This window comes from Myotis daubentonii, chromosome 13 (genome assembly GCF_963259705.1).
Source record: "Myotis daubentonii chromosome 13, mMyoDau2.1, whole genome shotgun sequence".
Lineage (NCBI taxonomy): Eukaryota > Metazoa > Chordata > Mammalia > Chiroptera > Vespertilionidae > Myotis > Myotis daubentonii.
Genome location: NC_081852.1, coordinates 8,421,774 through 8,434,131, shown reverse-complemented (window position 1 = coordinate 8,434,131; position 12,358 = coordinate 8,421,774). Strand labels below are relative to the sequence as shown.

Here is a 12,358-nt window from a genome sequence, read left to right as displayed (position 1 = left end):
GGGCCCATCAGCAGATGAGTGGGTAAGAAGCTGTGGTACATTTACACAGTGGAATGCTATGCAGCAGTAAAAAAGAAGGACCTCTTACCCTTTGAGACAGCCTGGAGGGACCTGGAGAGTGTTATGCCAAGGGAAATAAGCCAGTCAGAGAAAGACAAGTATCACATGATCTCACTCATATGTAGAATCTAATGAACAAAATAAACTGATGGACAAAAAGACCCAGAGACATAGAAGCGTGGAACAGACTGTGGAATCTCAGAGGGAAGGCGGGGGAGGGTGGGTGGGAAGAGAGTAACCAAAGAACTTGTCTGCATATATGCACAGCCCATGGACACAGACAATAGGGTGGTGAAGACCTGGGGAGGGGGGAGCGAGCTAGAAGGGGTCAATGGGGAATAAAAGGGAATATGGAATATTTTCAACAATAAAGATTTAATTAAAAAAAGGAATCCAGAATCCTCTGGAACTTCCTGAGCAGCCGGGCTTTCCGGGAGCTATGGTTTGGGATGAAAGATTAAGCATATTTTCTCTCTTCTATGTCCCAGCTCAACCAAGTCCCAGGAGACGAAAACCCCATTTTTCTTCCTTCGGATGCAAAATATGACTGGCTCCTGGCCAAAATCTGGGTGCGCTCCTGTGACTTCCACATCCACCAGACCATCACCCACCTCCTGCGCACACACCTGGTGTCCGAGGTGTTTGGCATCGCCATGTACCGCCAGCTGCCCGCCGTGCACCCCATTTTTAAGGTACAGCAAGCGACTGCCTCAAGGGGGTGGGGGAGAGGGTTTCTGGCTGTGGAGGGGCAGGAGGGAGGGAGGGGCCTGGCTTGGAGGCCAGCAGACAAGGGTCCTGGAGAAGTGTTCTGGGGGCGGCAATGCGTGCTGAGCGCCTGCTGGTCCCTGAGGGCACGGGCCTGGGCCTGACATCCGGGTGGCCCAGGCGGTGAGACCCCTTTGAAGAGGCAAATGAGATCCGCATGACCCTAGTCTGAGCCCAGGGGGCAGCTCCGCCACTGCCCCTCTGTCCCTGTCAGCGCTGACTGTTAGGGTGGCTGCAGGCTAAGGATATGCCCACCTGCCTCAGTTTCCCCATCTGTATAATGAAGATCAAGTAGTGCACCCGCCCCATAGGGTCACTGTCCGCATTTAGAGCTTAGAACTGCCACACGCGTCGGCCATTTCCACCTTCGTCACTGTCTCCAGCGCTGAGCATCTCTGCTGCATCAGGCGGCCGCGGCCCACCTGCACTTCCTCCCCCAGCCCTCGTGCCACCCTCCACGGCGGACTGGACGGGGGTGCCGAGGGTCCCGGGGGCTCCAGAGGGGCGCAGGCCTGGCCAGGGGCCCCGCCGGGCCTCCTCTGAGGCTTCCTCTGCTCCCCCAGCTCCTGGTGGCGCACGTGCGGTTCACCATCGCCATCAACACCAAGGCCCGGGAGCAGCTCATCTGCCAGTACGGCCTCTTCGACAAGGTGGGCGCTTCCCTCCCCCCCCACGCAAGGCTGCCCCCAGGCTGGCGGGCAGCCACTTCCCCAAACCCGCACAGGTTTCCTCTAGGAGGCCAGGCCCCTAGGACCCGCGGGGGTGGAGGTTGGAGGCTGGAGGCGGGCAGAGAGGGCGCCCAGGCTCTGTGCCAGTCTCAGCTCCTTCCAGCTGGCCTGGGCGAGCTCTCCCTTTCTGAGTGCGTCGCTGCACCACCCGGTCTTCCTCCCACGTGTCTCCCTGTCCCTCCCCACCACCCCCTCCCCACCTTGGGCAAGTGGGTGCAGACCCTGCCTCCCCGCACCCACTCCTCTCCTCCTAGGCACTGGGGACCTGCCGCGCCCTCCCACCCTCTGCCCTTCCCGGCCATCAGCGCTCCCAGCCCATTTCCTCCCCACTGGCGTGTTGGTCCCTGTGGGTCCCTTACATCCTCCCAGGCAGCACCTCACTCTGTTCTGACCCCACGCACACCTCCCATGGCCGTACCGAGCGCAGATTCTCTCCTCCCTCTGCTCACCCTTGACCTCCCTCCTTCCCACCTCCCATTAGTGAGCCGCCAGATGGTCCCTAAGGTTGAGCCACTGTTTAGGTTGCAAAAGACAAAACCCAAGTCAAACCAGCGGAAGCTGGAAAGGAGAGGCACTGCCTCCTATCCCTGGACATGCAGGGTTGCAGGAGCTTCCGACCGAAACGGACAGGGGCTCAGAGCCCCAGGCCCAAGCACACTGGCTCCAGGCCCCCCTCTTCCAGCTGTGTTGGCCTCACTCTCCCACAGGCTGCCCGTGGCAGGGTGGCAGGGGCCGGGGCCGTGGCTGTGAGCTCCAGGCTCAGGCTTCCACACTGTGACCACATGGCACGGGGGCAACTCTGAGCAGTCCCACTTGGGTCAACCACCCCTGGGGACCCACGTCTGGCACCCAGCACCCGAGCCCTCCTTGGGAGATTCTGTGGCCCTTTGCCCAGCCGTGTGTGTGTGCGTGTGCGTGTGCGTGTACACACGTGTGCATGCCTGAGAACACGTGTGCCTCTATCTTAGCTGCTGGGAGGAGGGCGCTCCCTCCCAGAAGGTCTCTCTCTCCCTCCCTCCCCTGAGCACAGCACAGCCCTCCACAGCTGGTGCAGGGCCTGGGGGCTGGTTTCTGCCCCTTTTTCTCAGCCACAGATTGGTCACCAAGAGCACTCCTCGGCAGCCTGTGTCCCCATCTGCCAGCTGTCCCTGCTGCCCTCCTCGTTGTGGGAGCCGGCCCCTCCCTCTGCAGCTGCCCCCAGGCTCCCCACACACCTGTCCATCAACCCCTGTCACAGAGGCTCCTCCCCGTAGCCTCTTCACTGGCTGCCCTGGCTTCTGGAGTTAAACATCCCTCCCACCCAACCTCGCAGGATGAGGCTTTGGCCCTCTGCAGGCCTGGCCACTGCCCAGCTGAGCAGTTACTCCTGGTGCTCTGGGGCCGGAAGCTGGAGAGGGGGCTCTGGCCTCGGCTCACAGCACTCTCTCTTCCTCCCGCTCAAGGCCAATGCCACAGGGGGCGGTGGGCACGTGCAGATGGTGCAGAGGGCCATGCAGAACCTGACCTACACCTCGCTGTGCTTTCCTGAGGCCATCAAGGCCCGGGGCATGGACAGCACGGAGGACATTCCCTACTACTTCTACCGGGATGACGGGCTGCTGGTGTGGGAAGCCATCAGGGCGTGAGTGCATGCTGGGCTGTGGACCACTCGGTGTGGCTGGAGGCGGTCCTGGAGGAGGAGGGGGCCTGGAGGAGGGGGGGACCTGGAGGAGGAGGGGGGGCCTGGAGGAGGGGGGACCTGGAGGAGGAGGGGGGACCTGGAGGAGGGGGGGACCTGGAGGAGGAGGGGGGACCTGGAGGAGGAGGGGGGACCTGGAGGAGGGGGGACCTGGAGGAGGAGGGGGCCTGGAGGAGGAGGGGGGACCTGGAGGAGGAGGGGGCCTGGAGGAGGAGGGGGCCTGGAGGAGGAGGGGGGACCTGGAGGAGGGGGGGACCTGGAGGAGGGGGAGACCTGGAGGAGGGAGGAGGGGGGACCTGGAGGAGGGGGGACCTGGAGGAGGAGGGGGGACCTGGAGGAGTGGGGACCTGGAGGAGGAGGGGGCCTGGAGGAGGAGGGGGGACCTGGAGGAGGGGGGGACCTGGAGGAGGGGGAGACCTGGAGGAGGGAGGAGGGGGGACCTGGAGGAGGGGGGGACCTGGAGGAGGAGGGGGGACCTGGAGGAGGGGGGACCTGGAGGAGGGGGGACCTGGAGGAGGAGGGGGCCTGGAGGAGGAGGAGGGGACCTGGAGGAGGGGGGGACCTGGAGGAGGAGGGGGCCTGGAGGAGGAGGGGGGGACCTGGAGGAGGAGGGGGCATGGGAGGATGGACCTAGCCAGGGCCTGCACGCTGACTCAGGGACCAGAGACTGGCTTTGCTGTCAGGGCACTGAGGGGAAAGGGGAGCATGTGGGGATTCGGTGACCCTAAAGTTTGGACTGTGAGGGGTAGGTGTCAGGGTCACTGCTGGGGTCCTGCCATGGTCCGGGCCCAGCTCTGCAGACTCCTAGCTGGGCCCCTCTCCTGAGCCAGGTTCACGGCCGACGTGGTGGGCATCTACTACGAGAGCGACCAGGTGGTGGAGGAGGACCAGGAGCTGCAGGACTTCGTGAAGGACGTGTATGTGTACGGCATGCGGGGCAGGAAGGCCTCAGGTAGGGACTCACCCAGCTCTCCCCAGTCCTCTTCCCTCTCCTCTCTGCACCTCTGAGTGTCGGTGGGCCACACTGGCCTGTAACATTCACCTGAGCACCTGGTGCTGAGGCCATAGTCCCCGAGACCCCAGAATGCCCCATCGGGACATTTGGGGGCTTTCTGTGACCCTGATAGGCCAGGTCAGAAACATCGGGACAGTAGGCCAAGCCGGTCCCCCCAGTCCTGGTGTGGGGGACCCTAGGGAAGGCTGGGGGGTGGGCGGGGAAAGGGCTCTGTTGGCTGGGTGTCCCTCCTGGGAGGCGGGGCCTTAGTGGGCCCGTGGCTCTGCCTCAGGTTTCCCCAAGTCCATCAAGACCAGGGAGAAGCTGTCGGAGTACCTGACGGTGGTGATCTTCACGGCCTCAGCCCAGCACGCAGCAGTGAACTTCGGCCAGGTGGGCAAGGGCAGGGCCAGCCCTCTGGGAGGGAAATTGCCAAGGTCACCTTGACCTTGCCTGCTACTGACCTGCAGTCTCCCAGCCAGCCAGCCCGTCAGCTAGAGGAAGCCAGGTGGACCTCAGGTGCCTCAGGGCCGAATCGGTTGTTCCCACAGCCGCAGGAGGGGGCTGCAGCCTGGCTGCCGGGCCCTGGGGGAGTGGGTGGCTGCCCAGGTGGGAGGCGGGAAACATGGTGGCAGCACCTGCATTGCCTGTCTGTGGCTCTCCCTGCAGTATGACTGGTGCTCCTGGATCCCCAACGCCCCACCAACCATGCGGGCCCCGCCGCCCACGGCGAAGGGGGTGGTCACCATTGAGCAGATCGTGGAGGCACTGCCAGACCGAGGCCGCTCCTGCTGGCACCTGGGTGCCGTGTGGGCGCTGAGCCAGTTCCAGGAAAATGAGGTGAGGCCGTGTGCCCTCCTGGTGGGCAGGTTGCCCCAGGTGCAGCCCACTCCTCAACTGTGGGGCTTTGTGATTCCGCCTCAGGGTGGCCCCTGCCCTCCTGGGTCCTCACCTTCCAGGAAGTGGCCCCTGAGGTCCTCAGGCCTGAGGCATGAGGGAGCTGGGCGGCCGGGCAGACGGCGCGGAGGACTCTGTGCCACTGGTGACCTTCCCCACAAAGCCACCCCCACCGCCCAGCTGCGGACAAAGCTCTCCTGTGTGGGTTTCTCCTGCCCAGAGGCAACAACTAAGTTTCCTGGGTCTCCCAGACATGCCCGTGCACATCACCTCGCTTAGCCTAGACCCAGAGCTGGGTACTCAGCAGACACAGCCCCGGCCAGTAGCTGGGCGCTGCACAGGCGACTGCCAGGCCCAGACCCGTGGGCGGTTACTTCAGGGCATTTGCTATGCTTTGGTCCCTTGCTAGTGTCTATGGATACGTGTCTTTGCACGCGTTCAATGGAATCAGAGGAGACACGCCTAGCAGGGGAACTTCTTGGTCAAAGAATGTTGAGACCGAGCTGCCCTCCACAGACTAAATCCGAAATCCCATCAACCACCTGAGATGCTTCTCGCACCCTTTCCAGCCCTGAATATGACACTTTCTAGCTTTAACAGTCCAATCGTGTTTTTTGAATATGTCCAGTTCTCATCTGTGTGAGTGTGTGGATGAGCACACCATTGGCAGGGGAGGGGGCCAGCGCTGGCTCCTCTGCTCCTGCCACCTGGAGCCTAGACGGGCAGGTAGGGTGCTGGGCAGCACAGGCAGGTGGGTCTCCACGGCCTCGCTGGGACCAACAGCCTCCACACCTACCTGCACCGTCGCACGTCCTGATAGCCACCCGGAGCAGGGCAGTGATGTCTGCCTTCTGTCTGTCTGTAACCCCACCCCCTCCCCGGAGGCCTCCGCAGGGAAAGCAGGAGGGAGGTGGCATTCACCGTCTCAGCATTCCCAGCAGCGGGCAGAGGGTGACTCCCAGGGGATGCTGCCCCTGCGTGGGACAAGGTCTGTCAATTAGCGTTGCAGCGTAACCTGTCTGTCTGTCCGTCTGTCCCGGCTCGCAGCTGTTCCTGGGCATGTACCCAGAGGAGCATTTCACTGAGAAACCCGTGAAGGAGGCCATGGCCCGATTCCGCAAGAACCTCGACGCCATCGTCACCGTGATCGCGGAGCGCAACAAGAACAAGAAGCTGCCCTATTACTACTTGTCTCCAGACCGGATCCCCAACAGCGTTGCCATCTGAGCGTCTCGCTCCAGGTGGCCGCCCGTCCCGGTGTTGTTCCGCGCCCAGATTCCAGCCTGTTCGGCTGGGGAGGCCCCCGAGGCAGCCAAGGGGCAGGCCTCCTGGCATCTCTCCCCAGCCCACCAGGATTCCTGGGGATTTTGCCCTTGGGCCCCAGGCTCACTGGCGTCACACCAAAGGCTGCCCAGGGTGGGCCACAGCGTAGCTAAGCTTCGGTGCACATTCCTTTCTTATTCTTCAGTCTTGAGTGAAGCCCAGAGTCTGATCAAAGAGGCAACACTGCAGGGACCCCTCCTACACAGAGTGAGATGGTGTGGCCTCTGCCCTACACCTCGCTCAGCACTTCTACACCAGCCAGTCAGGATGACTGATAGGTGCTTCCTGTTGGAGACATGGAATGACTAGTTTCTGTTCTATTTATGCTTAGTTCCATTTCTTGCGTGTAATACATGCCCAAGTAAAGAACTGGTTGTCACAAAAACAAAATGCATTTAAAACAGGTTTGCTTCCACATGCTACATTCCAACCAACTCAGACATCTCACACACCCCCACTTCCCCCGCCCCCACACACACACACACAAAAGTTATAATCACTGTGATTCCATCTAGGCCAGGAGTGGGGAACTTTTTTTTTTAATTCAGAGGTGAAACTTTTTTAAAAAATATATTTTATTGATTTTTTACAGAGAGGAAGGGAGAGGGATAGAGAGTTACAAACATCGATGCGATAGAAACATTGATCAGCTGCCTCCTGCACACCTCCTACTGGGGATATGCCCGCAACCAAGGTACATGCTCTTCACTGGAATCGAACCTGGGACCTTTCAGTCTGTAGGCTGATGCCCTATCCATTGTGCCAAACTGGTTAGGGCTGGGGAACCATTTTTCTGCTAAGGGCCATTTGGATATTTATAACATCATTTGAAGGCCATACAAAGTTACCAACTTAAAAATGAGCCTGCTGTATTAGGTCAAACGTTTAATTAACTCACCCCAATGCCTTGGCAAGACCAGACCAAATGATCTTGCCGGCCGTACATGGCCCATGGGCCAGATGTGCCCCTCCCCTGATCGAGGCAAAAGCCTCCCAACCAAACCCAAGCGGAATAAACACAAAGTAAGCCACACTTCAGAGTCAAACTCCTCAAAACCAGAGTTAAAGAGAAAATCTTGAAAGCAGTGACACAGACAACATGCAATGGAGTAATTTTAATTACAGGCGGACTTTTCATCAGAAGATAATGGAACATTGGGCCAGAAGACAATGGAACAGCTTTCTTTTTGAAGCATTAAAAGAAAACAATCACCCACACAGAATTCTGTAACCAGCAAAAAATATCCTTCAAATATGGAAATAAAGTTTCAGGTAAATAAAACTAAGAGAACCTGTGGCCAGCAGATCTCTATTACAAGAAATGCTAAAGGGAATTCTACAGGCTGAAGGGAAATGACACTTGATGGAAACTCAGATCCTTTGGAAGGAAGGGAGAGGATCAGAAATGGTAAATATTTATTAAATTAAAAGACTTTCCTACTCTTAATTCCTTTAAAATATATATGACATTTTAAAGCAAATACATAGATTTACATCATACATATAAAGATAGCATAAAATACAATGGGTATTAAATGGATTTTTTCATTGACATGGTTTCTACATTTTATATCAACTGGCCCAATATTCTAAGTAATTGGCAAAATTTTAAGTGGGTATATTATAATCACTAAAAATAATATATAGCTAAAAACCAATAGGTGGTATTCTAAACTATTTAAATAAATGAAAAAAAAGCATGAAAAAGGGAATAAAGAAATAAAAACAGAGGGGACAAACAGAAATCAAATTATAAAATTATAGACACAGAATCAACCATATCAGTAATGACATCCAATGTTAATGGACTAAAAACTCCTACAAAAAGGCAGAGATTATTGGAATAGATTTTAAAAAATCAGTACCCCACTGCAGTACCAGCTTTCTCTACATTAACCTTGATGGCTCACATTTAAGAGCATTTTCGGGACGGGAAGTGGGGACGGCACACCTGAGCAGCAGCTTCCCCCACGGAAAATGCCATCTCCAAAGTAACCGCTGAGCCAGTGATGGGCTTCCTTAGTCCAACTCTGAGAACCCACTTCTCCCCTTGCCCCCCTGAAGGGCTCACATCTGGCTTCACAGGGTAACAGCCAAGCTGCACTCGCTGCAGAGTCCCTGTATGAAGGAGACGGGGTCCTGTGTTCACTTAGGTCAGCACGTGCTTTCCACTGCGGATGCAGGGGGACCCAGAGGGGCCACCCGGGGGGTTCCTTGCCATCAGTGAAGAGATGGTTTGTGTTTTCTCCACTCAGCGAACAGAGAAGTTCACTCAAGCCATGGACATCCAGGCTTGTTGTCCAGGGCAGATGTGTTGACCCATATATTTTCGAGGTCCCAAGTTGCACTGAAAATACTGAGGAAACACCAGAAGTTTCAAAGCCCAGTTTGTGTTATGTTCACCCTGACAAAGCTCAGCTGTAGGTAACACCAGGGCTGTAGTGATGCCTCACCCATTTCAAGTTAAATCAGCTCCACATATTTGATTGAAACCAATGATACTCGTGCCTTTGTCCAGAATCCTAGACACAGGTTTTCCCCACATTTACATAAATTGTTTACCCTGCTAGCTGAATAAATAACATTAAAAGCAATACCCAGCAATATGCTATATACGAGAGACCCACTTTCAATATATAGCAGGGTCAGCAAAATTTCTTCTATACATATTTTAGGTTTGGCAGGCTATCTACAATTTGTTGCATTTTTTAAAGCAACCCTTTAGAAATGTGAAACACATTGCTGGCTCAAGGGCCTTACCAAATCAGGCCGAGGCTGGATGTGGCCAGTGGCTGCAGTGTGACAGCCCCTTGGACAAAGGGCCTGGCAGTGTTTGTGAGTGGCAAGTAAGCATATGACGGGATGCATGTACAGATGATCAACACAGTCGTTAGGAAACGACACATTAAAAGCACAATGCAACATGACACATCTGCAGGAAGGGTTGAAGTCCTTGTGTGTTGTGTTGGTGACCGACAACCCAAATGTTGGCAGGCATATGGATTAACCTTCAGATGTTGTTGGTGAGGATATAATGGTCCACCTGTTTTGGAAAACACATGTTTGGTTTCTTATAAAACTAAACATATCCCTACCCTTTCTGAACCAGCATTCCTAGGTATTTACCCAAGAGAAATGAAGACACTTATTCACAAAAATATTCTTAGCAGTTCTACTCATAGTAGCCCAAAACTGTAAACTCTAGTATCCAGCAATAAAAAAATGGAGGAAGTGATTGGTTTATATATACAATGGCCTATCAATCTATAATAATAAAAGTGTAATATGCTAATTAGACTGGACGTCCTTCCAGATGAAGCTGGGGCTACGAGGGAAGCCGGGGTCCCAGGTGCCAGAGGGAAGCCAGTGCCAGTAGCCAGGGGAAGGGAGGCCTACTCTTGCATGAATTTTGTGCATCAGGCCTCTAATCAACAATAAAAAGGAATGAGCTAACATACAATAGCATGGATGAAACTCAAAAGCAATGCACTAGCAGAAAGAACTCTTATATAAAAGTGTATGTACTGTATGACTCCATTAAAATTAAGCTCTAGGGTAAGCTAAAACCAAGAAATCAGAGCCTTGTTTGCTTGGGAGCAATGGGACGGGGTGGACTAAAAAGGCCATCAGAATTCCAGGACTGAGGTAATGTTCTGTACGTTGATAGCAGTTTGGGTTACATAGGTAAATACATAGGTACATACATACATAGGTACACACAGTCTGGAGATCTGTGCCTTTTCCTCTGTAAATCTAGCTAAGAACAAAAAGAACCATAAAGCAGCATGGAACTCTAGGTAACAATATGCAGACTGGAGTGGTTGCAGTGAAGTGTACTTACAGCTGCAATCTACTCTGAAATGCAAGAAAAAAATAAGTTGATGGGTGGGTAAAGTGGTGCATAGATGGGCTATATGGTCAAGCATATATAACGTTAGCTGCAGAACCTAGGGCCTGTGCATGCTCACTGTACAATTATTTAAACTTTTATGTTTCAAACTAGAGGCCCGATGCATGAAATTTGTGCATGAGTAGGATCCCTAGGCCTGGCCAGAGATCAGGGCCGATTGGGGCCTTCTGGCTGCCAGCTGGGGCCTTCCTTTGTTCTGGGCCGCCCCCTGGTGGTCAGTGCATGTCATAGTGAGCTATCAAATTCCCAGTCAAATTCCCAAGGGGACACTTTGCATATTAGCCTTTTAGATTACTCATAATAAAATGTTGGAAAAACTCACAAATTGTACTTCTTTGCCACTTATATAAAAGTCACCCATGATTCAATGTAAAATACAAATAAAAATCCAAGCAAAATGGTCAAGGCATGGATATTGACATCAGCAGAAATGAGCAGCATACAAAAGATGCTCAAAATCATTTATCTGGGAAATGCAAAGCAAAACACCAGTGAGATATGAGGGAATCATTTCTGTAACAATTTTAAAAATACCCACATATTGCCATGCCGGGGAAGAAACTCATAGTTTCACAGTGGGAAGATAAGGGAATAATTTTGGGGATCAGTTTTACACCTTAAAATGCCTCCATCCCATTTTTCTACATCTAGGAATTTATCTTCACAACGACCCACACACACCCAAGTATACAAAGTTAATTTCAAGGGTGTGACTTTCTTTCTTATTTCTTAAGCAACCTAAAATCTATAGCAATGAGGATTTAGTTGACTAATTTAGTGAACTTAATTCTGCATTAGTTAAAAAGAATAAGGTAAATACAGATGTTCTGACAGAAAAGCATTAAACTGATTAAGTGAAAAAAGCAAGCCACAAAGTTATGTGTCATATGATCGCAATAGGCACATGCATCCTATATAATAAAAGCCTAATATGCAAATAAACCAAACGGCAGAACGACCGGTTGCTATGACGTGCACTGACCACCAGGAGGCAGACGCTCAACGCAGGAGCTGCCTCCAGCCCGCAGGCCCCAGGCCAGCCAAGGCGGGTGCCAGTGGGGGCCCCTGATCGCCCTACTGGTGGACCCACAGATTGGCCCTGATCACCAGCCAGGCCTAGGGACCCTTCCCATGCATGAATTTCATGCACTGGGCCTCTAGTTTTATATAAATTTAAGATTATTAAAATAGGTGACGCCTCCACTGCCCATGTCCCAGGCCCTGCTAGGCCCTGTCTGCAGCACACCTCCCAGCATGCCCTGCTGAGGGCCTTTCCCTGGGGAAGGGGCTAGGTTTGATCTTCTTCTGTTTCATTGTGTTGACATATGCCTTCCCCTCCCCTCTTAAAGGCCAGTCATCCTGTCATCTGTCAGCTCTATTTCCGTTCCAGGGTTCCTCCTCCTCCTGCCAGCCGATGCTACCAAACAAGGGCCCATGGGCTTGCCGCTGGTGGCCCAGAGAGCCGAGGCCTGAGGCACCAGGCTGTCCCTGAGAAGAGGATTCATTTGTCAGGCAGCCAGCATGCAGGCCAGAGCCAAGCTCAACCAGTCTGCTCCCTGCTGAGGCCGGCTGAGTTTTTAGGGGTAGGGGACAAGTGGGCATACAAAGGTGCTGGCGGGCAGGTTGTCAGCTTTGGAACTAGGTCGGTTATGGGAAGGTACGGTAGGGCTCCTGCATGGGGGCTTCCTGTGCCAGGGCACCTTGCATGGAGTCTGGCTCTTGAGCTCTCGTCGTGCCCGGTCCTCTGGCTCCGTGGGAAGGGGCACCTGGCTCCGGGTCTTCCTGAGCAGGAGGGCACATGTGTGGTACTATCTCTACAATAACTCAAAAGCTGCACTAATTTCCAACCTGCTACCAGCGTGCTGTTTCACGGACACCACGTAGTGCGGAGCAGTGGGCGCACCTGGGCAGCGTGAGCTGGGCCCCAGTGCCCGGTGACGCCCCCTGCACCAGCTGCTGGACTTCCAGTCTCAGGAAGGAGCAGGAGTGGATCCTATATAATA

At 54.3% G+C, this 12,358-nt stretch overlaps 1 protein-coding gene across 2 annotated transcripts in view; it reads left to right on the top strand.

Annotated features, from left to right (window-relative positions):
- Positions 1-8,153, top strand: part of ALOX5 (arachidonate 5-lipoxygenase) — a 47,782-nt gene extending 39,629 nt beyond the window's left edge. The window contains exons 8-15 of one of the 2 annotated variants that reach the window (XM_059662135.1): positions 549-752; positions 1,389-1,475; positions 2,996-3,174; positions 4,062-4,183; positions 4,518-4,618; positions 4,895-5,065; positions 6,170-6,363; positions 7,571-8,153. In XM_059662135.1, the coding sequence (XP_059518118.1) occupies positions 549-752; positions 1,389-1,475; positions 2,996-3,174; positions 4,062-4,183; positions 4,518-4,618; positions 4,895-5,065; positions 6,170-6,349 (1,044 nt within the window). In that variant the 3' untranslated portion in view covers positions 6,350-6,363; positions 7,571-8,153. Of the gene's footprint in view, positions 1-548; positions 753-1,388; positions 1,476-2,995; positions 3,175-4,061; positions 4,184-4,517; positions 4,619-4,894; positions 5,066-6,169; positions 6,465-7,570 lie in introns of those variants that run through there. The other variant, XM_059662136.1, reaches the window with a different exon arrangement.
- Positions 8,154-12,358: the final 4,205 nt, after the last annotated feature.